General features: G+C 47.6%; 1 protein-coding gene across 2 annotated transcripts in view; it reads right to left on the reverse strand.

Moving 5' to 3' along the window:
- Positions 1 to 22557, reverse strand: part of LOC119432897 (kinesin-like protein KIF21A) — an 84919-nt gene extending 62362 nt beyond the window's left edge. The window contains exon 1 of one of the 2 annotated variants that reach the window (XM_049658993.1): positions 22359 to 22557. Coding sequence is in view for 1 of the 2 variants with exons in the window: in XM_037700051.2 (XP_037555979.1) it covers positions 15301 to 15386 (86 nt within the window). In the remaining variant the exon portion in view is untranslated. Of the gene's footprint in view, positions 1 to 15300; positions 15402 to 22358 lie in introns of those variants that run through there. The other variant, XM_037700051.2, reaches the window with a different exon arrangement.
- Between the last annotated feature and the right edge of the window lie 308 nt (positions 22558 to 22865).

Genomic DNA, 22865 nt, shown 5'->3' on the forward strand with positions numbered 1-22865 from the left:
AAACAGTTTGTCATCGTTACAAGTAGCTTGTGGCGTTACTATTTCCAATGGCCACCAATATGTATGACAAACACTGAAGAAAGGGTTATGCTCCCGTCTGGATTCCACCTATGCTGCACAGTTTTACGGGGACTACGCGAAGGCTGGCTCGCAAGAGCAGGAAGGATGTTACTTCAGAGGGCGCGGATTTAATGGAGCCGCCGACGAAGGAAGACTACACACGAATTCACGACGTCGCTTATTTCCCTGCTTTTAGTTCTTTATTACACTTTCTTTAGTTGCGTATACTTAGGGCACCCCGCACCCCTGCTTCAGTCGGCGCTGCCTGGCCGTGCGCGTTGCCGCGTACGAAACACAGTCACGTGACGAGGCCTACAGCGTGGCTAGATTAGTGTAATCCGGGCTAATATAACCCAGTTGGCTCAGGCTAAAGTCAGACGTCAGCGCGACAAAGGGGACGGCGACCGGACGACAACCGCACTGATGATGCTTCCGTCGTCATTTCCACTCACACTTGTTAAAGCTATATTAACCCGGACTACAGATGAAAAACAATCCTTGCACGAACGAGAGGGACAAGACGGCCGTTAAACTGCAGGCCAAGTGGCGCTCTCCAGCTTTCCTTTCTGCGAGCGGTGCTGCTGTAGACAGGTCCTTCCGTCGCCAAGCCGTTCATCAGTATTTCTTTGGTTACATTTTTTTTTTAAAGAAACCCCGAGACGCTTTTCTAACTTATCACAGAAGGGCCTCACTATTAAAAGACGTCGTCTCACGAATCACATGCTGCAAAAATTTTTCGAATCGTTCAACTATAAGTGGAGTTATCGCACCGATATCCGCAGGATGCTGGAAGCTACACAGCGGAGAATCGAAGTAAACCGAAAGCGCTCGTCGTGATAACCCGTGGAGGCCGCGGTAGACAACGCACAACTGACGCAGCTACGCGCATTGCAAATATGAAATGATTTTGCTGTATTTTGAAATCGCAGACATACATTTTTTCATTAATTTAACTAAATGTGAGCAATTTTGCATTACTGAGAATGCTCTCGCGATCACGAAATCAGCCAATAGCGTTGATGGGCCAGCTGCTTTCGATGACGTAAGACGACGACATTGGGGACGTAACACGACGACATTCCGGAAGCGAGAGCAAGCGACTTTTCGCCGTTTTCGACAGGAGACTAAATTCGCTGCTACATGCAGTGCAGTAATATTTGGCTCACATATTCACAGCAACCGGCCTCTACGACAGATCGGCAATAATCTAGTTTTTAACTAGTTACCCTGCGGCGCATATTGCAATTTACAAATTCTATCCGTGGATTTCGCAAGGCGGATCCACTTGGAACGAATTCTCAGAATGACACCAGTTTCGGGATATTAATTCCCGAACTTTGCGAAGAAATGCATTGGCGTTCCAGTTACTTTTGCGCTTCAACGCATAAAACGATGTTCTAGTAAGTTTTTTTTCCCCCTGACCTTAAGCACTGCCTTCAGCGAGTGAGAGTCGGGTTTCCAGTAACCGACGGGGCGCCATCGGAAAGCGGCAAGACCTGGAGGGCGGGAAATCGCTAAACACGAAGGGGTGGCCGGCAAGCCGGCACGGCTTTGCGATGCAAACAACCACGCGTCGCAGGCAGGAAGGAATCCACTGGCGTTTATAACACACGCATCGGATAAGCTCGGGGCAAGGCTGTTGCAAGGCGGGGGAGCGAGAACGAAACCAACAAAATGCTAATCACTTCCTCCCCTCGGCTCGACTGTTGGGCAAGCGAGCCGCTGTTCGGCGCGCGGCGTTATAAACACCCGAGCCCCGCACCGCACCGCACCGCGGTACACACACTCGCGGCGCGCCGAGAACCCGTCAGACCGGACGTGCGACCAGCAGCTCGTAAAGCCCGGGGAGGTACTACGTCAAATACTGTGCAGCGCTGCGTGACATGCGAGGGGTGGTGCAGAGCCGGATAACAGTGCGCTGCCGAAAAGAGTGCGAAGTTCAAAGAGCGCGTACGTACGCGGAGTTTTTAGTATAGCTGCGCAAGAAACGCCGCCATGTTTTGTTTATTAAACACTGACTCACGACGTGCACTAATTCGACCCTCGCGGGAGCGCTAGCCCTGGTCGAGTTATCCGAAAGGTTGAATAAACAAACGGCGGCAAACTCGAACGAACTGACATCTTTCTCAAGATCGAGAAAGATACACTAGGCGAATTTCTCGATCTGCATATAGATACTGCTGTGTAATGGCCACACGACACCGTACAACGTGGGCGTGACATGACACTACACAAGCGGGGACAGATGGCTTCACGGGCGCAAGGGGCGTCCAGGCACTGAAAGATAAAAACAAGGTTTACGCCTAGAAAAGCAGTAGTGCCGTCTGCTCAATTTGTTGTGCTTTCAAGGTTTTAGTAATTCTATCGGTTTAGTAGCGCCGGTGGGGTCGAATTAACCGAAACAGCATGCTTTCACGTTCGAATGAAACGAATTCTTTCCATGGCAATGTATAGGATTTCTCGCTAGAGTGTTACAGTGCGTTCGACATTTTTTAAGCGACAAGTCGAATCCTTTAGCAGGTTAAACAGATTCGGTGTTTCTCGAGTGTCCCTACGTCACAACGGAACAGACTAACGGCGTCATCACGGTCGTGAGATGTCGCGGAGGAACCCACCCGGCTTCCTGCTACATTCTGCACTCCCGATTGAGCCGAGTGCTAGCCTCCAACTTCCACGACACTGCACTCTATCGGAAGCTGAAAACGGAGCGGCGAGGAGGAAGCGGCGAACACAAACATCATACAAAACGGGTTGGCGCTTCACCTCCTCATCCTCAGGGCAACGCGCCATAACTGCGCGCGCGAAGCGGCCGCGCCGCGCCGAGAAAAGAAAACGAAACCAGAACCGAAACCACAACACAGACGGCGTGCAACGCTATAGGAACCCCTACGTTGCTGCTATCGCGATGCGAAGTTTCGTATATTTCCGTCATTCACCCGACAGCAAGCGCAAAGACGCAGCAGAGATTCGAGAAGTGCTTTTCATCAAAGCACTGCAGCTGATTGGAACTTGGCCGATCGCGCGATGACCGCCTTCCCCCGTTTCTGAAAAACAAATAGCGATGCGCCGCCTTTACACCGATGGTCAATCACGACAGCCGAGCCATATACGCAGATATAACATGCAGCGCGAAATTGACAAGGTTAGCTAGCTGGAGTCAATACGAAGGACAGCGCTAAAACGAGATGCGAAAAGGTGCAGATTTACATATCTTCCAGACCGCATTTTGATAACTCCTGTGCATATAGATTATCGCAAAGAAGTACTGTGAGATTCTTTGTCTAGTTGTCGCGCTGACAGATCACTAAAATATTCCAGCTCGCCCAGTTCTCGTTATACTTGTAAAGTAATGTAGCTCGGTTCAAAGCTTGGTGTAGCTTCAAGTGATACGCACTTTGCCTCACAAACGCCACACGTAACGTCTATGCGTGTTCCTCTTTCTGGAATCGCACCAACCAGCCCGATCGAATTGCCCGTTAAAACGCAATGACGCAGAGAATATTCAGGCGGGAGTGTCCCTGTATATTCTCGCGCTCTTACAGAACCAAAAACAATCCGCGCTCCGCCAAACAGGTACCTACCACTTTAATTTCCGTATTTTCTTTATCTTCTTTCTATTAACGCTAAGGTCGACCCCGCAGGAGCCTCAACTTCCGGCGGTTGCTCCCTTCCGCCGAGGTCGCCGTGCACATATACAGCGCGAGCAACGTACGACATCGCAACAGTTGGTGTCTCGCGCTCGCGCCAGCAGCGCTGCTTTAACGCGCCCATAGCGTTCGATCGGGGAGGGCGCGTGACCGCGTTGCGAGCTTTATCACGCGCGGCCGCGAACGCGTTACTTCGAAAAAAAAAAAATGTCGAGTGAGATTCACCGCAGGTGTGGGAAAAGGAGTACGTCACGCCTTCGAGGGTACTACGCAAGCGCTCCTCGTGCGTTCCGCTGACGCCGCGCGTCACCTGTCTTGCGCGCGGCGGCGTTTGTCTTAACACCTCGAAAACCGCAATGTCCAAAGCGACGCTAATCAATCGGAAAGGAGCTCCGCGCATGCCCTTGGTTTTGCAGCGTCCTAACGGGACACACGTGACGCGTCGACGTGCATGCCACCGTGAGGCGACAGCGTGCCAATGGCGAAATCGCACAGTACGACGCTCACGTTTCAGCACATCGAAGAGTTAATTGCTTGACACGTCCCACGTGGACCGGTCCGCCAAGGACACATCTTGAGGGTCGCGATGCAAGCACACGAAGACAGCTCTGCGAATACGGGCGGTGACGCGCAGGTTTCAACGCAGGTTTCGAAACTGAACAAGTATAACGTTTCGTATTGATTAGTTCTGCCGCCGTACGCAGGCCTGCACCTGCCGTTTCCGTAAAATGGAGTGACGTACTTATGACGTCTGTGATGCGTAAGTTACGAGTTTATATCTACAGCCGTAGGCGCGTTCTCTCCTTAATTGCGTCCCTTTAAATTCTCTTTGAATGAATGAATGAATGAATGAATGAATCTACCGAATTTATGCTGAAGGTTTCCCTTAGTTTAATGACTGAAAGGTAATTCGCTAAATCTAGTCTTTCGGTTGGCCTACGGTTGTCATGACGTAAGGCAGCGACATCCACAAATATTTGCAACACACGGCTGCAACGCGCTTCTGCAGTTCGAATACAAATCGTCGTCGCCGGACGGAAGTGGTGCGAGTCCGTCTGAACTGCCGGGTCTGAGAAAGTGAGCAACACGGACGATGCTGCAGAAAGCGGACCGAGGGGGAAGTAAGCCGCCAGGAAGGCGGGCAGCTGGGCAGGTAACAGACGCAGGAACAAAGGAACAATGGACGATGTTCCATGCACACGAGGCCAAAGTGAAAAAAAAAAAAAAAAAAAAAAAAAAAAAAAACAGGAAGCCGACAGCAACTGATTCATCGTACGACAAAGGATATTGCTTCAGTTTACACTGAACAAAACAAGGTGCACACGAAGACAGTTCACGAAGAGGAGCTCTCTCTGTGGAATATTCCCTGTCGTAATCGTTAGCGACGCAGAGCGCACAGCAGAAAACAGCAAACGAAGGGCATTATTATTCTAGCTACCCTAGCATTGTACAGGGTGTCCCCACTATCATGCCCCCACCAAACTTTATAAATATGCAAATACTCAGACATTCAAATTACTTTTTGCCTTCCGTCTAATTACATAATCAGTTTTGATTATTAATCAACTTCTCAAATATTATACTGCTCAATACGTGCTACATAAAAGTTTTTCCGAGCGTGAAAGAAGCCCGTAAATACGCGCAAAATTGCCGTATTTTTAAATATTGGTGCATGATATAGTTGGGACACCCTGTCTACTTGCTGTATAGCACACACTTCACATATTTGCCGACCTTCTTTAAAAGGGGGATACTGCGCTAGAAACACACGGACATGGTCTTAGAAGTAGAAACACACTGACATGTTCGTGTGTTTCTAGTGCAGGATCCCCTTTTACCAGATGAACATCCACCAAGTAGCTCAACTTGCCGCTCTATATTTGCCGACACATGACCGTCTCTGGCGAAGGCGTGAAGTGGATGCGACCAGCTGAAGGGGTGCAGTGCAGCCCGCTGAACGGCGGCGTTACTGCGGCAATGCATATCCATGCGATTTTTCTAGTTGAACGGACAAGCTTAGGAGGCAATGTTTTCAATGTATTTACGCGAGAGCTCAATTTTGTTCTTTATGCCTTAAGTACAGCCGAGGTGTACTAAGCTCCGTTATAAGTTCTCGCTCAATATTTTACTTTTCATAAATGATTTCGGGGAAAAAGAACGGTTTCCGAATATAAGGAACAATAATTATATATTGCTACAAGCACTGTTTGTATCGTGCAGGGCATTGTTTAGATTGTGTATAATACTTTAGCTGCTCATTGTGGGCTTAAGTGTGCAGTGTCTATAGCGGTACAATTTCTAGAACGCTTATAATGTGTTGTTTCTACACAACTCAATTTAGGGGCAAAAATAGGAGCGTTGCCCCATTTTAAGTTATTTCACATTCAGTATACAAAATGTGCGTTAAGAATAAAAGGGAGTGCCACTCCCTCCTATTCTTAACGGGTAATAGGGGTTGACAAGTCCAGCAGCCGCACCCGATACCGGGAAGCCGATCGACGTCACTGCTTTTACAATACCTGTTTCCGGAATAAAATATTTAGCAAGACCTTGTATTTAGTCGCAAGTAAGCACTTCGCGTCGTCGTCTTCTAGTTCTTGACCACGTCTTTCGCGCTATTTTTTTCTCATTACGGAATCATTAACTAGCCCAGCTTGACACTAGTACTGGCCATCGGGAAAATTTAGACCACTTTTGTCAACTTTGGCAGATGAGCATCTCTGGCACGCTTAACTGCTAGACATAGTAATTAATGTCATAGCATTATATGTCCCATGAGGCAGAAAAGCCGGCGTTGTTCTCCGCAACGAGTGATACCAAAAATCAATGTGACGTCATCAGCGTCTTGTATGACGTCAGTACTAATACAAAAGATAACAAATGGTATGAAAACGTTAATAGTAATTATGTGTAAATAATGTGAATAAGGTGAATGAATGTGGAGTAAAGTGCATGAATGTGGAGTAAAGCGCATGGAGGTGGAGTAAAGCGCATGGAGGTGGAGTAAAGCGCATGGAGGTGGAGTAAAGCGCATGGAGGTGGAGTAAGGCGCATGGAGGTGGAGTAAGGCGCATGGAGGTGGAGTAAAGTGCATGGAGGTGGAGTAAAGTGCATGGAGGTTAAAAAAATTAAATTATGGGGCTTTACGTGCCAAAACCCCTATGTGATTATGAGGCACGCCATAGTGGGGGACTCCGGAAATTTGGACCACCTGGGGTTCTTTAACGTGCACCTATAAATCTAAGTACACGGGTGTTTTCGCATTTCGCCCCCATCTAAATGCGGCCGCGATTCGATCCCGCGACCTCGTGCTCAGCAGCCCAACACCATAGCCGCTGAGCAACCACGGCGGGTGTGCATGAAGGTGGAGTAAAGTGCATGGAGGTGGAGTAAAGTGCATGGAGGTGGAGTAAAGTGCATGGAGGTGGAGTAAAGTGCATGAAGGTGGAGTAAAGTGCATGAAGGTGGAGTAAAGTGCATGAAGGTGGAGTAAAGTGCATGGAGGTGGAGTAAAGTGCATGGAGGTGGAGTAAAGTGCATGGAGGTGGAGTAAAGTGCATGAAGGTGGAGTAAAGTGGATTAAGGTCGATTAAAGTGGATTAAATATGGTAAAAATTAGAGCAAGGTGGAATAAGGTAGAGTTGTGAAGGACACGTGACAATGTGTGACGTCATTTATAACGGACGTAACCAATTTCGAAGTCACAATGCTTTCGCATTCAAATCAAGTAAGGATACTTAAGCGACTCAATTTTTCGTTTCGACCCGATTAACGGGTCTTCTAGTACTTCGAGAATTCTAATGCCGAGTCGGCCTTCTCCTCCGCCGAGTAGGTCCGGCCCTCGGCAAGGCCGCCACACCGCGGGCTTCAAAAGAGGCGACGAACCCTCCCAACGGCTGCAACGGTCGTTGTTCGCCGCGAGAGAGGGGCTCGCCGTCGGGCATTCTTCGCGCTAAATGGGCCGACAGGTGCGCCTGCCTTTTGTCGTACTCTCTCTCTCTCCCACTAGGCTGAGAGAGAGAGAGAGAGAGAAACACCCGAGAAAGGCAAAGAAACACCGCGCGGCCAAACGAGGGGCGCGCGTCTATTTTTTCCTCTGGCTCGGACGCACACACGCCGAAGTTAAAGAAGGGTCGCGTCACGCTACGTGGCCCGCGCCGGCGCCGCCACGCAACGACGAAAATCGCCCCTAGCGCGCACTGCGCTTTCCTTGGGCGCAGGACGGGTTCGGCCGAGCGGACCGAGACGGAAGGTTCCGCCGTCTTCGAACATAGGGGGGCACATCTATACCATCATCTGTACCTGAAAAGCGTGGACACAGAATGGAGGAAGAGGTCAAGAAAGTTGGCAACCAAGTACGGGGTAATTGAAAGTGTAAATAGACAACCAGGAGTCATCAGAAAGAAAGTGAGAGAAACGGAGACAGCGAAGTGGATGCAAAGAATGTAAACATAAAGGAGCATGGATATTTACAAGAATGGGAAGAAATAAGTTAGAAGGGAAAGTATGCACGATAACACGAAGGGCAGTACCTTGCTGTTTGAGGCTCGAGCTGGTATGTCTAAGGACAAAAACATACCGGAGCAAATATTCAGAACTAGATGAGGCATGTGTACGCTGCAGCAAAAAATCCGGATACCACTCGGCACATCCTAATGGAAAGCGAAGGGATTCACCCAGTGAGACCCATAGGTAACGTTTCTTATTTTGAGCGGTGGCACAAATTTGCCCTCGGGTCAAGAGCCAGCGGAGAATTGTTGGCGGACTAAGAGCTAAACCCTGCGCCGAACAGATGATTCTATTTTAGCTAAGGTTAATTTGGGCAAAGAGCCAAAGAAAGGCACACAAAGTCTCGTTAAAGTATATGGGTATTATTGGTGCTTCTAGTTAAAAAATGGTGATGCTATATGCAGCCTCAGCCCATGACTCCTGCTTCCGCCCCTACACAGACAACATTGCACTAATTAGCTGATACTTTTCATTCTAATGCCATTCGATCCGAGTGGTGCAGAAGTGGGCGAACTTATGTCATTTGCCTTAATTTCATTGGGTATTTAGTGCGTTCGCTACGACTCAATCGGTCTAGAAATGCGTAATTAGAAAAATACAGAAACAGCGCGGCACGGGACGAGTGAAGAGCACAGAACAGAACGCTGTCCTGTGCTCTTCACTCGTCCTGTTCACATGCTGTTCGAAGAATATCATTAGATCGACCCTATGCCGTGAGAAGGAAATTTGCAGAATAAAATTGGGTTGGAGTGCATACGGCAGGCATTGCCAAATCCTGACTGGGAGCTTACCACTGCCGTTGAAAATAAAAGTGTACAATCATTGCATTCTACAGGTGTTAACATATGGGGCAGAAACTTGGAGGTTAACAATTAATGAATCTCAAGAACAAGTTAAGGACCGCACAAAGAGCGATGGAACGAAAAATGTTAGGCCTAACATTAAGAGACAAGGTAAGAGCGGTGTGGATAAGAGAGCAAACGGGGATAGCCGATATTGTAATTGACATTAAGAGAAAGAAATGGAGCTGGGTAGGCCATGTAATGCGAAGGATAGATAACTGGTGGACCATAAGAATTACAGAATGGATACCAAGGTAAGGGATGCGCAGCGCAGTCGAGGACGGCAGAAAACTAGGTGGGGCGATGAAATTAGGAAATTTGCAGGCGCAAGTTGGAATCAGCTAGCGCAAGACAGGGGTAATTGGAGATCGCAGGGAGAGGCCTTCGTCCTGCATTGGACATAAATATAGGCTGATGATGATGTCACCCTCTGTATACGATCGGCTGATCGTAAGGAACGCTTCAAATGATGCGTTGTCAATGACAAGCCAGGCACACCACATATAACTGTATATCAGGTACCATTACAAATGAAATATTGGTAAATAGAGCTTCAAGTCGCATAGGCATGCCTACAGTTAAAGTAGCAGCAAAAATTGTTTCAGAGGACAGCTGTCGTCATCGTGCCAAATGAAATGAAATTTGCACTTATGACAGACGCTCCGAAAATAATGTCATTAGGGAGTCTACTTGGCATTAACCATTTATTGTCATTTTTCACGCCGATGTGCGCAAGTATAACGAGAGACACTGACGAGAACGCTTTAGTACCTTTCTCTCTACAATTACTACAGACATTTTTAATGCAAGTTGGAGAGAACCAACCGTAGTTAAAAAAAATAGAATTGGGCGAGATAATATATACTTGCAGCGGCGCGCTTCACAACGTTGCATTAGGTGGAACGTCGACTTCAGTGCGACATTGAACAGTATGCTTAAGCTGCAAGTATAGGCGCTGCGTCTCGTGGGAGTAATAAACGGTCTACCTCGCAACTGTTTCGCTTCCTCTGAAACTTAGCCCTGGTCCCAACCGCCTATCAATTACACTGCAACCTTAGCACAGAGTTTAACACAGATGAGAAAATAGGTACTATCAGCATAAATTCAAGCACGATCAAATGATTTCGAAACTATGTCCCAACGCGTTGTTCAGCTTCCAGGTTGGCCTGCGTTTGTAACAGTGACTTAATTCAGACCCCGGTGATTTAGATTCCAAACGTGCGTTTGGGAGTACTCCATGTATAGAAACAGGCTACATATCTATAACACGTCGCACAAGCGTGCAATTACTCCCAGCATGCATTCTGACCAGTTATTTCCCGTTCGTGTTTCAATTTATGGTGGCTGTAAACTCGATACGGAACGGCAGGATGTCCGTGTTTGCACACGCCTGTCTTCCCGTATACCACGAATACGCGTACACCAACTTGCTCGACTTTCAGTCGTTCTAAGGTATACATTCGAGCAGCATTTGCAGCTTAATTAGGCGTGCGAGTCTGCACTTGAGCGAGCAGCTGGCAGTATGCGAGAATATACGAGTGCGCGTCACCATACCAGTCAGTGTTACCATGCGGGTTAGCAATACCAGCTACGGAACGCGGAACGCAGCGAAATTCTCGCGTACTCGGGTTGAATCGAAACAGTTCGGCGAAAGTGGTTCGGATCAATTATTTTTCTTTCGTTTAGAGTGCCCGAAGATTGGGATCCCTCAACACGCGTCAATAAACGCGGTATTGAGTGGCGACTGGGGCAGGGAAGCAAGATATATCCGCCAGATAACGGGGCCCTCCCGAGTGCGGGTTGGCACTTGTTTCTGGCAGCGGCGGCAAAGAGAACAAAAGGCGGTCCTCGCGGCGACAGACCGGAAAGAGGAAAAGAAATAAAACGGAGACGCAGAAAAAAACGCCGCCCATAAAAGTGCCCCACGAGTGAATGAAGGACGTCCGGGGGCACTTGTGCACGCATGTGTGGCCTCCGCAGACGCGCTCCGGTGCTTTGCGCCTGGAAAACCGTGCAACACATGGACGTTAGTTGTTAAGCCGCGGCGTCAGCTATTATCAGGCAGCCGAGAGAGAGAAATGAAAGGCCACGAGACCGACGCAAGCCCGATTAAGGCGCCGTATTCCATAACCATATATAGCTATTACGTAACCCGAACTTTCCATAGTCCCGTAACACGCCGCCTAACTGCTCTGCATAAAACCGTGCAAGGAGGTGTATTTAGTGATAGTCCACTATAGATAATCCACTATAGAGGGAGAATATAGAGAGTTGTATCTAGACTGAGGCCTTACGTTTCGACATACCGTATTACTGCAACACCAGAGACGTCGACAAAACGCGGCGATGGCTTTGGCGTTCTGTTGCGTGCAGGAATAGGCTAACCTACTTTAGGCTAACCGGTGCAACGCGACACTGTTCTTATGGTGATCTGTTTTTTGTATAGACGTACTAAAGCGCGGACGTACTAAAGCGAACGTACCCAGCATAACCATGAACAATAATTTTCCAACTTCCGTCTCGTGCGACGGCGTTAGATGTTTCAACGGCACGGGGCTGCCTATGCCCCGTCCAATCAAACACCTCCTCTGCGTGCTAGGCGCAGCTTCGGGCATTCGCAGGCGCCAGCCAACGTTTCCGTAATGCTGCACGGTACTAGACGAGAGACATGCTGCCGCTTCTGATGGCAGCCGTGCAGCGGCCATGTAGCCTTCGGCAAACATACGCCTACTCAGCCATACACGAAAAACGACTATGCAAGCCCCTGGTCTTCCGCTGCACGGGGCCAACGTGGACCAACGTCGGGAGGGGAGGGGGGGGATTAATTCCTGGCGATGACGAGCGCGATCAAGATGTTGCGAGAGAACTTTTTTACGGCCCGCAGACTCGACGCCGGTGGTCGCTGGGCGTCCTTGGACATTTCCCTCATGCGACGCTCTCTCTCGAAAAAAAAAAAAATATTAATAAACGGGAACAAAAAATGCCCTGGAACGTTCCGCCAAGCATCATGCATAATTGTGCACTGTGTGCTCGGTGCACCGCGATGTCCCAAAACGCCTCCACTATTTACAGCATGATATATAACGCAGCAGTTGCACATTAGGGACATTTAGAATAGGTGGGTCAAAGCTTAGCGCACTATGAATAGCGTGGCCTTGCATTCACTGGTACAAGAGAATTTTCGCGTAAAATGTACCCGTCTTCGCGTGGAAAGCCAGCAGCGCAACAAATGCGCCAAGGAAGGGAAAGGTGGGCACCGAGGAAAATTTTAAGCCAATTAATAGGAACATTTTAATCGATCAATCAAACCTGTGGATTTACGCACACTTGAGCTGAAAGTCAACCAATTACTTCCACCGTGACTTAAGACAAGAGTGAAGCTAAAATGTAACTGAAACAAAAGCAACGAATAACATTTGGAGGTTGAATGTGACTGAAGTATGTTGGCAAGGATATGTGTGGAGGTCGGAAGAACTACAGACAATGAACAGACATCCACATAGAAGGCATTAAACGGCCACGTAATGAGAACAGCCAAGGGCTACAGTATCGGAGCGAATGAACCAACTGTCGTTCATTTGCTGTGCTGTGCTCATACCAAGGAAGTGGCAATACAACATCGAGCAGTTGTCAAGGTCGAAAACATGGGGAACGTAGGAGTAGGTGACTGACACAGTAATGAGAAGAGCAGCAAAAAGAAAAACAGCAATGCCAGACCGGACAGAGATAGATAGCGAGCCATCTATCAGTAGATAACTGAACCGAAACGTAGCAGCAGGCGGCAGAAGGCGAGCGAGGTATGCAAAATTTAGTGTCCCTGTACAGGGGGTTATAGGTTTAATGTAGAAGGTGGACGCAGTTGGCGTGGGTCGGTTGGGGGAGAACCTTGTGCTTTCTAATTGTGCGCAATGCTGCACGAAATTATTCACGGAAGTGGGACACCGTTCCCGACTACGGTGAAGTTATGTGCACGAAACATCTAACAGCCGCAGACGACATGTATTTGCAGGGGCCGCTTTGTCGATACTTCTGTGGCCACAAAATGACACTCGCGCTAAGAGACTCGAGAGAAGAATAGAAGGAAATGAAGGCAAACGCGCTGGTGCCTCGTTAAGTGAAGTGAAACAGGACGGTTAAAGTAAGATCCGAAAGAAGAGGTGGAAGACAAGACTCAAAACGCTCGCGCTCTGCATGGCTCGTACAAAGCCTGCCCGGATCGATACTAGGGGTCGTTGATCGCGTAGTACTGAGAAAAGATCAGACACGCGGGAGATAAGTGAATGCGCGCTTCGGTGCACTGGAAATGTCTTGAACCGCTTACATCGTTCAGTACAAATGCTATGCAGATGCACTAGTAATAATGTATCTGCAATATTCATACTGTTATATCATGTATGAGTATACGCAATCATGTTTAGCACTCGGTAAACATGGTGTCGCAGGTCGCTGCCGGCTGGCCTTGAATCTTTTTGTCAGGAGCGTGAAATGAGTAATTTTCGTTATTTTAACAGTGCGATTAGTTCACTCGTTACGTGGTATTGTGTGTCATACTTTGTGTTTCTAACCAAGCATACTAACATTGTCCTTTTATCCCATTTATGATTTTCTATTAGGGCTTCAGTTATTCACTACAGCATGTTATACTTCTTTAATAAGCAAATCATTACACCTATGTGTTCCTACTGAGAGCACCAGCTCTCGAGACAAAGTCCAAGGGTTATCGCACAAAGGAAAAAGTACGCGTATACCTGAACGCCTCAGAGGGGCGACGACCTCACCCCGTCATTCGAGCCAAGACAGGCAAAGGAGTGACAAAGAGCGTGCTTTGCTTTAGCGGAGACCATCGCCCCCCGTCTTCAAGCAGTGTAGCCGACCGGAACGCGGCTCCGAATAACCCCCCTGTCTACCTCTCGCGCGGCTTGGGACCCGCACGTCATCAGAGACGCGCAGCTTCCGGCGTCCTCGGCTGCGTGCCCATATAGTGCGCGCAAGGCGTTCACGCACCTGCCGCCGCTTATATGACGCGTCTTACGAAGCTCAACACAAAGCCGGCCGACCAGTTGTTGGTCAGCAAAAATAGAATTCAAGGAACAGCAACGGGGAATTGGCGGTGGCACTGTCATCGAGGCCACTATACATGCTTTGCAGAGAGCAACGCAGTCATCGGCCGCACCCACACAATATAATGCGCAAATCAGGCGTTACTATTCACGACCGAGATGAAAATAGGCACGTATAAACTTCAGCAGTAGCTGTTGCGCGAACGATATACCGCCGCTCAAATTGCACACGCACTATCGTAGCTCTGTGGACGACGTACAACGAGAGTCTACGGCGAGACCCATGTGCACTATTGATCCTTTTTGCTCGACTGTAATATCTATGATCGGCAGCTCTGTTAAGTCTGCTGTTGAAAAACGGTGTTGCTGCTGTTGTTGGTGTTAACGGTGTTAACGGTGTTGGTGTTAAGTCTGCTGTTGAATACTTGTATATCACGTACGTATTCCCTTAGTCCTGCATCTCTCCCGCGGCTTATAGTGGCCTCCTCGGCTGCGGGAAGTCGTGAGTTCCGACACCCGCCTGCCACTCACTATAGTGCCAACACGAGTATACTGGGCTCACAACAGGGCGACTCACACCTCGGGATGAAAGGGTCCGTCAAGCCTCGAAGGCACGGACAACACGAAACCCATCTTCCCGCGAAATTAGGGACAGCTGGACGAGTTCAGTTGGTGTGGTGACATGATGACATGGCATGAGTTGGTGTTGTGAATGCCCCTATATAGACGAGCACAAGGAAAGAAAAATACAAGACGATGCAGCTGTCTTGTTTTGCTTTCCTGGAGCTCGTCTTTAGCGCTGTTTTCTTTATCACGACTTCTACCCGAGTTTTCTAGCGTACCAGGTACTCGCCAAGTTGACATGCACTGAAGTACACTTAGTATATGCCCCGCTGGCAAAACCGCCCAACCTGTGTAGTTCTCGCCAACAAACCTTGAGTACACTGCTTAGAAAAGAAATCAAGCCTACTTACCATAAACGTTCCCGCTATCTATTTTACATAACAATGCCAACATAACGCAACTTAATCACAACATCAAGTACACTGATGCAGATACGGACAAAATGTGGCCTTCGCGAGGTCTGCACACGCATAAGAACGCGCGACAAGGAAGGTAACATGCAAAACAGGCATAGGCATCAGATGCCCTTCTCTTGAAGCACTTCGTTCTTTTCTTTACCTGCAGTGCGCAGTCTCCCACGAGACAGTGCGTGCATGCAGGCATCGTTCACGATGCGAGCACCACGGCGGAACAGCAGGGAGCATTCACTCCGCACTCGGTGCTATCAAAGGGGCTGCCGCTGTCCTCGTAACTACAGCTCGTTAAACCTTTACGCGTCGGCGAAGCCCAAAGAAGCAAAGCCGCGATTTCAGCGTGCAAGACAGAAGCGCTTAACGTGCAACTGACGACGCTGTGTGCCTGCGTCAACAAGAGCGCGCTAACAGTAATTCATCACCGGCGCTGGGAAAGGTAAAAAGGCCATCAGCTGCATAAAGGAAAAACAATGACACAAGTGTACCGCGGAACAGCTGTTGCCGCGGTCCGCTCATCGAGCGCTTTAACAGTTGAACATTTCTAGTTTATTTTATTAACTCTGACGAGCGCAAACGAACAGGCGCTATAAATCATCGCAATGCCGTAACGAAGATTTCCATTTAACAAGCAAATCAGCGTCCGGGTTGGCAACCGATACGCTCTCGGCACCTACGCTTACGAAAAGCCCAGTTTCAGACAGCACTTTAAGTAGAGCCCTCGACTAAAGTTAAGTATACTGAAGCTGCCGCAGGGCGCGGCAGTGCATACAAGACTGATAAGGCAACTGCACTCCCAAACTCAAGAATTATTATTAACCCAAGAATTATTAAAAGTCAAGAATTATTAAAAAATTAAATGAAATAATGGGGTTTTACGTGCCAAAACCCCGAGCTGATTACGAGGCACGCCGTAGTGAGGGGGACTCCGGAATAATTTGTACCACCTGCGGTTCTTTAACGTGCATAACAGTACACGGGGGTTTTCGTATTTCACCCCCGTCGAAATGCGGCCGCCGTGGCCGGGATTCACACATTTATTCCAGAGTCGCTGCAATACACGCGGTCGCAGATTTTCACCCCATGTAACTGCAGATACTTAACATTCATCCAGAAAATAGACGGACTTGACTATTCCTCTCTGCTTACAAAGGTTGGTCTTTCTTCCGAGAGCGGTAGACGCATTAATTCTTGAAAACTAGTACATGCGGGCGCAAAAGCCGGCCGACCAGCCAGCAGCGTATACAGTGGCTTTAGGACGCTCGACAAAGTGTGCGCGTGTGGTTGCGATAAGCACGAAAGATCAGAACGGCATCGGGCTGCCTGTGAGCGAGAGCTCGTTAACAAAGCTGCACCACGCTGAACCTATTAAACAGCATCGGGACAGGCTGGCTTGACAGATTCACGGGAACGTAACCGAGATGATAATGAGGAGGTTCAACGCGAATGGAGTCAGTCCAGTTAGCCAAATTAAACTAATCATGCTATATCTTTATTGAGGTAACTGCCAAGGTACAACAAAGTTCAGAAACACCAAAAAGCTAGCGACAAGCCATGCATCGCCTCCTTCCCGACGCTTCGTACGACTCAAATTAGCCAAGTGATCGTTAAATCAACGAACCAATTTAAACAGCTGGCACTAAGTGACCAATTATAGCTGGGCAACGAAGCATTCGCTGACGACTATAGTTATGCAATAAATCGAGAAACAGCTGCATTCACCGCGTCGAAGTGTTCATTCAAGCTGGGACAACCACTGTCTAGATCACGCCGCGGCATTAATAACCAGCAGCCGTGGTACCGTCACCCAGTGGCGTATATACTATGAATACAGACACGCTTGGCCTACTACCCTCGCGTCGGGCGGTGACGGATGGTTCGCCACGGCGGTCTGGGGGCGTGCGGTCGCCGCTGGCGTCACGCTTCCATCGTGCGCACAAAATGTCACGTTTCCGCAGGTCACCGCTGTGTAGACGCCACGAATTACAAAACTACGGTGAGTAGAGGGCGAGAGGGGAGGACCGTACGCGCGTGTGTTTTTGGTCAGGTATCCTAAAGCGGCCGGCAAGAGCGCTGCCATCTATACAGGATGGACATTCACAAGAATGCGAAGGAAGAAATTGGAAGGGATAATCTGTACGATAACACAAAGGCCTTGCTATTTGAGGCTCGAGCCGGTTGCCTAAGGACCAAGACATACCGGAGCAAATATTCGGAACTAGATGAGGCATGTGTATGCGGCAGCAAAGATCCGAAGACCTCTAAGCACATCTTAATGGAATGCGAAGGGATTCGGCCAGTGAGAACAGCAGGTAACGTACACCTTCCAGAAACGTTTGGGTTTAAAGTGGACGGAAGCATCAACCGGTCAGCAGTCGAGGTAAGCAAGACGTTTAGAGTATTGGTGGAAAAAAGGCAAGGAAGAGATTGATACGAGCTGATTTGATCTCTTAGTCACAGGTATAGGTACAAGGTAGATATTGAGGGAAAAATAAAAAGGATTATTGAGATGTGTACAAGATTGCTAGATGAAAAACATGTATATCATGCCTGATTGAATTAAGCAGGCTAGGTGACTGTCACCGCCCCGTTTCAAAGGGGATGCCATTAAATCATCATCATAATCATCAACTATCATGCGCGAAGGTTTAAAAATATGCAAATGCCCCGTAGCTGGACATAACAAAGGTAATGTTGAGTAGGATAAATTTGTGAATTAAGACTAATTATGTAATTAGGCGGAATGCAAAAAATAGTCCGAGTATCTCCAAGCGACGCGGCAAACCACATTACCTTGGTTCTGTCCAGTTACGTGGCACTTGCATATTTTAAAATCTTCGTGAATGATAGTTTGGTTCCGCCATATACAGGGTGGCGTATCGCTCGTTGCAGATAACCAAGCAACGGCAAAACATGAAAGCAATGAATGCGATAAATCGAGAAAGCACTGCTGTTTACAATTAGATCTGTCATGATTACACGAGGATTTGAAAGCAGTACAAGTTCTCGTATAGAATACAGATATAGGATGTACAACGGTCGAGCAAAGAAACGTACCCAGATAACATAAAAGACTTTTGAGCACAGCAAAGCCTGTAATATAACTACACACGTTTAGCTTCATGTGCTGATCTGTCAAAGCCATTAGTGTCACCTTTATACGATAGTCAGTCAAATGAAAACGTTTATTTTTAAAATAGTTTATTGAGCGAGTGAGAAACGCTTTAGCATCCTTTTACACGTAATCTCCCCCACGATCAATACAATGTTCCAACGCTTGCGAAGCATCTGTATTCCCATGGAGAAAAAAAAATCTGAATTTCTAAACCATGCAGCCATCGGCTTATCTCTTCATCTTATCGAACTTGTTTCCTCCGGTATCTCACTGAGCGGTACAAACATTTGGCAGTCACTCGGTGCGCCATCTTACGAATAAGGAAAATGGTTGACACTCAATGTGCAAGTTGTGAATGGTCGCAACTGTTGCAAGGGTGGTACACGAGGACGAGCATTATGCTCTGGCGTCACAACTGGCCCCGAGTGACGAGCATATTTGACAGATGTCACGCCAGTTGCGAATTTTCCGCATCTGCTGCGCTGGTAGACATGTACTAGCGTACTTAAACTTTCACCCTTTAATGAATTTCAAGTTTGATACCAGAAATGATTACCTGCATGGTGCACATCCTAAGTGGGGCGGCCATCTTTACACCTAGGACGGTGACGATCTTTCGCACTATTTACTGGCAACAAGTTTGCGAACTTACAGGTCAGTATCACGAGAACTTGAAATGCATAACAAATTGAAGGTTTTCATTTGACTGATCCTCGCATTGCTTCACAACGATGGTGACTTAAGTAAACAGAGTAGGGCAATTTTTTGTTTGTTAGAGATTTGGAATCCCCAGACTTTCCTGAACAATGCTGACTGTCATTTACGCGTGCGAGATTTAATTAACAGGAAAATGACCTTTTCCAAAACCTCGGTGGTGTCCAGCCACGCCCCCTTTTTCCACATATACGTGATCTGTACCTCTACTGTGTCAAAAAAAAAAAAAGAACAATCAAAAAGAAAAGCGCAGGCTCTCTCTAGGTTTATCGGAATGGTTATTGCTCGTCTGGCAACAGCAAATAGCTGCCCAGCTTTCCACTATAGAGGCTAGAAGAACCCTTCTAGCCTCTATATTTCCACTTTTAGACAAATCCTTAGACGCTGCCGGTATCACTCCAAGGCCAATTATATCAAAACATCCATTTTTGCGACGTTTGACCCTTTTTCTCTGGAGCCACAAAAGCTACAAGCACTATCTTTTTTCCCCACTACCAAGACAACACAAGGGAGAGTGTACTGAACTATAATTATAGAAATTAATGCAGAAAATTTTGTCTGACAACCCGTTTATTGTCCCTTTTAGCTTGAACATTTGGAGGATCCGCTAAAAAAAAAAAGAACTAACTGTATAACAATAATTCTAGCTGCAGTAACGAGAGCACAGATAGCTGAATACACTGATACCAACATGAATCCTTTAAACCAAGCAGATCCTGAGAAAAACGTCACATCCATAGGCTAAAATAGATGGGAGGTATAGCGCCTACCCCGTTCTCTTAAAACGAGCTCGAAACCGTGCTGGCAATAGACAGGTTACTTGAACACGGAAATTGCCTTCCTCCCCTTCCCCCAAGTGCACGCGCAATTCTGAGAGGCCACACACACACAACACCGTTATCGTGCGGTGTTATCGTGCGGCTGTGTTTACACAGGCCCCAAACACGGCTCTGCGCATTAATACCTGCCCAAAGGAAACACTCGAGTTTCGCTCGACAAAGTTAAGTACCCGCACTTGGCTCGGTATACCGCCACGATTGTCTGTCGAAACCGGTGTTGGCTTGGTGCCGCAATTTCATTCACCGACAAAGGAGCTGGCACGCGGACTGATGGGAGCTTTTCTAGCAATAATAAGCGTGTGCGCAATTGTGAACGGCCATCTCTCCATTCGTCACCGAAATAAATTGGTATTGTAACGTCCCACGACTGAATCATGCTCAGATTAGGCGCAGGCGTCTGCTTCTGAGGATGATATGATGATGATTCATAGCGTTTAATGACACAAAGGCTACTATGGCCATATACTTTCTTTTTATACGCGGCTGTATGCATGCCTGGGTTTTGAGAAACTGATCAACTGCAGGTGCGAGAATTTCTTCAGTCTTTGAAGTAGTTTCCCTTATACCACGGAAAAAGCTCTACACTAAGAAACTAGAGTAAAAATCTCCAATAGAAGACAGTATATCAAGTATAATATGGAACGTATATAGGCAACAACAATTTGCTAATGTGTGAACCATAAATAGACCCAAAATCACACCTATAAGAACTTTTGTCTACGCCCCAACTGTATTTGACAAACCAAGGGACAACGCTAAGAGAAAGTAAAGCAGTCCGAAGGCAGCCTGACGGTAAACTTGTATATTTAGAGGTCGCCGCGCTGCATGTTGCAACATAAATCGTTACGAATCCTACCGCGCACCTACCTCGGTTTAGCGCGCATTTCAATTAAAGAGGCAATCGATTGATAGGCAGGCCAACGAATCACCCTCGTGAAAACAACGCACGCTTAGTTGCCCAGATGATATTTAGTGGGAAATCCTTCAACGTTGTTGCTTTTCCACGCACACACACACACACACACACACACACACACACACACACACACACACACACACACACACACACACACACACACACACACACACACACACACACACACACACACACACACACACACACACACACACTGCTTTCGAGAAACCGAGAAAGGTGCGTCGAGTAGCGAAACAATAAGAAAAATAAAAAATAAAGACGACCGCTGTATACGTCCGAGGTAAGTACGTACGTACGTGCAGTGACTTTCGAGCGTATATTTTATCGATATCTCGTGGCGACACCGGAAAGAATGCGAAAGTCATCGGTTAATACAGCAGCGAGCGCCGCGAACGAGCTGCCGTGCATTAAGAGCTCAAGTCACGGGCACGAGACAAGTCCGCGTGCGACGTGCCTTCAGGCGATTATGGCTCGAAGAGGTTTAGACTGATGAATCAGTTTATAGACAGATGAAGTGGTCGTTCAAAATGGTATTCGCTAATTTCGTGGTAAAAGGTTGCTTACTGTATAGGAAATGACGACCAACGTTTCGTTTTCCGAATTTCGCGCGAGTGTCGGTGTATGCGTCAGCACGACATCGTTGATTTCGAAGTATTGTCTCGTATTTGGGCCATTGTAGAAGTTCCCTAAACTTTGCTAATTTCAGAGTTCGGTTCCTCTGAAGTAGGATGTACATTGTAAAAAAAATAAACGTAAAAAAAGAAGAAAAAGATCTGGAAATTTATACTTTTAATATAGAAATTTTATTTAGATGGAAGAGAACAATTTGCTAAAAAAATACTTCGTTCTGTTTGACCTATGGTCAAAAGACAATATTTTCCTGGTTTTTAACAGAATTGCTATCCATACGGTAAAATGAGAAATGAGTCAACCATACTGTGACCGAAATGAGATTTGTTCGTCTCTTTAATATCCTCAATTTACATTTGTGTATACCTCGCATGCGCCAGTAAATTGGTCTTGATTTCTGAACACATGATACAACGGCAATCAGGGAGAGCCGTGGAGCTCAGAGCAATGTCGCGTAATGCCGGGTGTCATGACACCGGACGTCTTGCCAGTGGCCACATCTCGCGTTCTACGTAGCGTGCTCATCTGTACATACATGAACTGTTACAACCGCATCCCAGCATTTCACTCTTTCGTGCTACATGAAAGCTGCAGTCATGAGGAGAGGAAAAGTTACGCCCTCAATGAAATAAACTACAGTTGAAACTCGATTTAACGACGTGATGACCACGCTCGCATTATTTCGTTAAACCGGGAAGTTCGTAAAATCGAGAAAGGGATTTCTCGGTCCTTCGAAATCAAAAATTTTAACGTAGCTAACAAGCTAAGAGAAAACAGTAGAGAACATAAAAGATATATCACAAATTTGCCTTTTTTCCTTTTGTTCCTGTCGCAAAAAAAAAAAAAAAAATCAACAGAAGCCCATTTTACAGGCAAAAAATGACTACGCCGCGGGGAGGCGCTGTCAAAAAGCAATGACGTCACGGCGCACTGAATTAGGAACATCACCGCGGCGTAGCCATCTGTCTCACCTTGTAGTTTGTTCTGGCTCCTCTAACCGCTACGTTCTTCGGCATTAGACAATTTACTGTCACAGCTGAAGACATCGTACTGTTGAAGCCGCGCGCTAGCTGCGCCGCACCAGCAGACGAAAAAACTACGCCCGCATGACTTGCTCGTGTCGAAAGCAGCACGTGCAAACGCGTGTTATACACTACACGCTCAAAACCGGTTGCTCGCGCAGCAGGCATCTGCTTCGCCGACGCGTCTCAGCAATGACAAGATGGATCGCGGTTGGTGTTGCGACGCAGATCCGTCACATGTTCGCAGCCACGTAACAGCTGTACACGGGGTACAAGAGCGCAGATAGGCAACGTGAAAACCAATACGTCTCGTATATTGTACACCAGAGATTGAAGAAACACTCGGTTAACGGCGAGTAACCTCAAACAGGCGCGGATCCAGGGGGGATGTCCGGATGTCCTGACCCCCCCCCCCCCCCCCCCCTCAGATTTCCGCATCGGCCCCTCGCTGACAGG

Source organism: Dermacentor silvarum, chromosome 11 (genome assembly GCF_013339745.2).
Source record: "Dermacentor silvarum isolate Dsil-2018 chromosome 11, BIME_Dsil_1.4, whole genome shotgun sequence".
NCBI lineage: Eukaryota > Metazoa > Arthropoda > Arachnida > Ixodida > Ixodidae > Dermacentor > Dermacentor silvarum.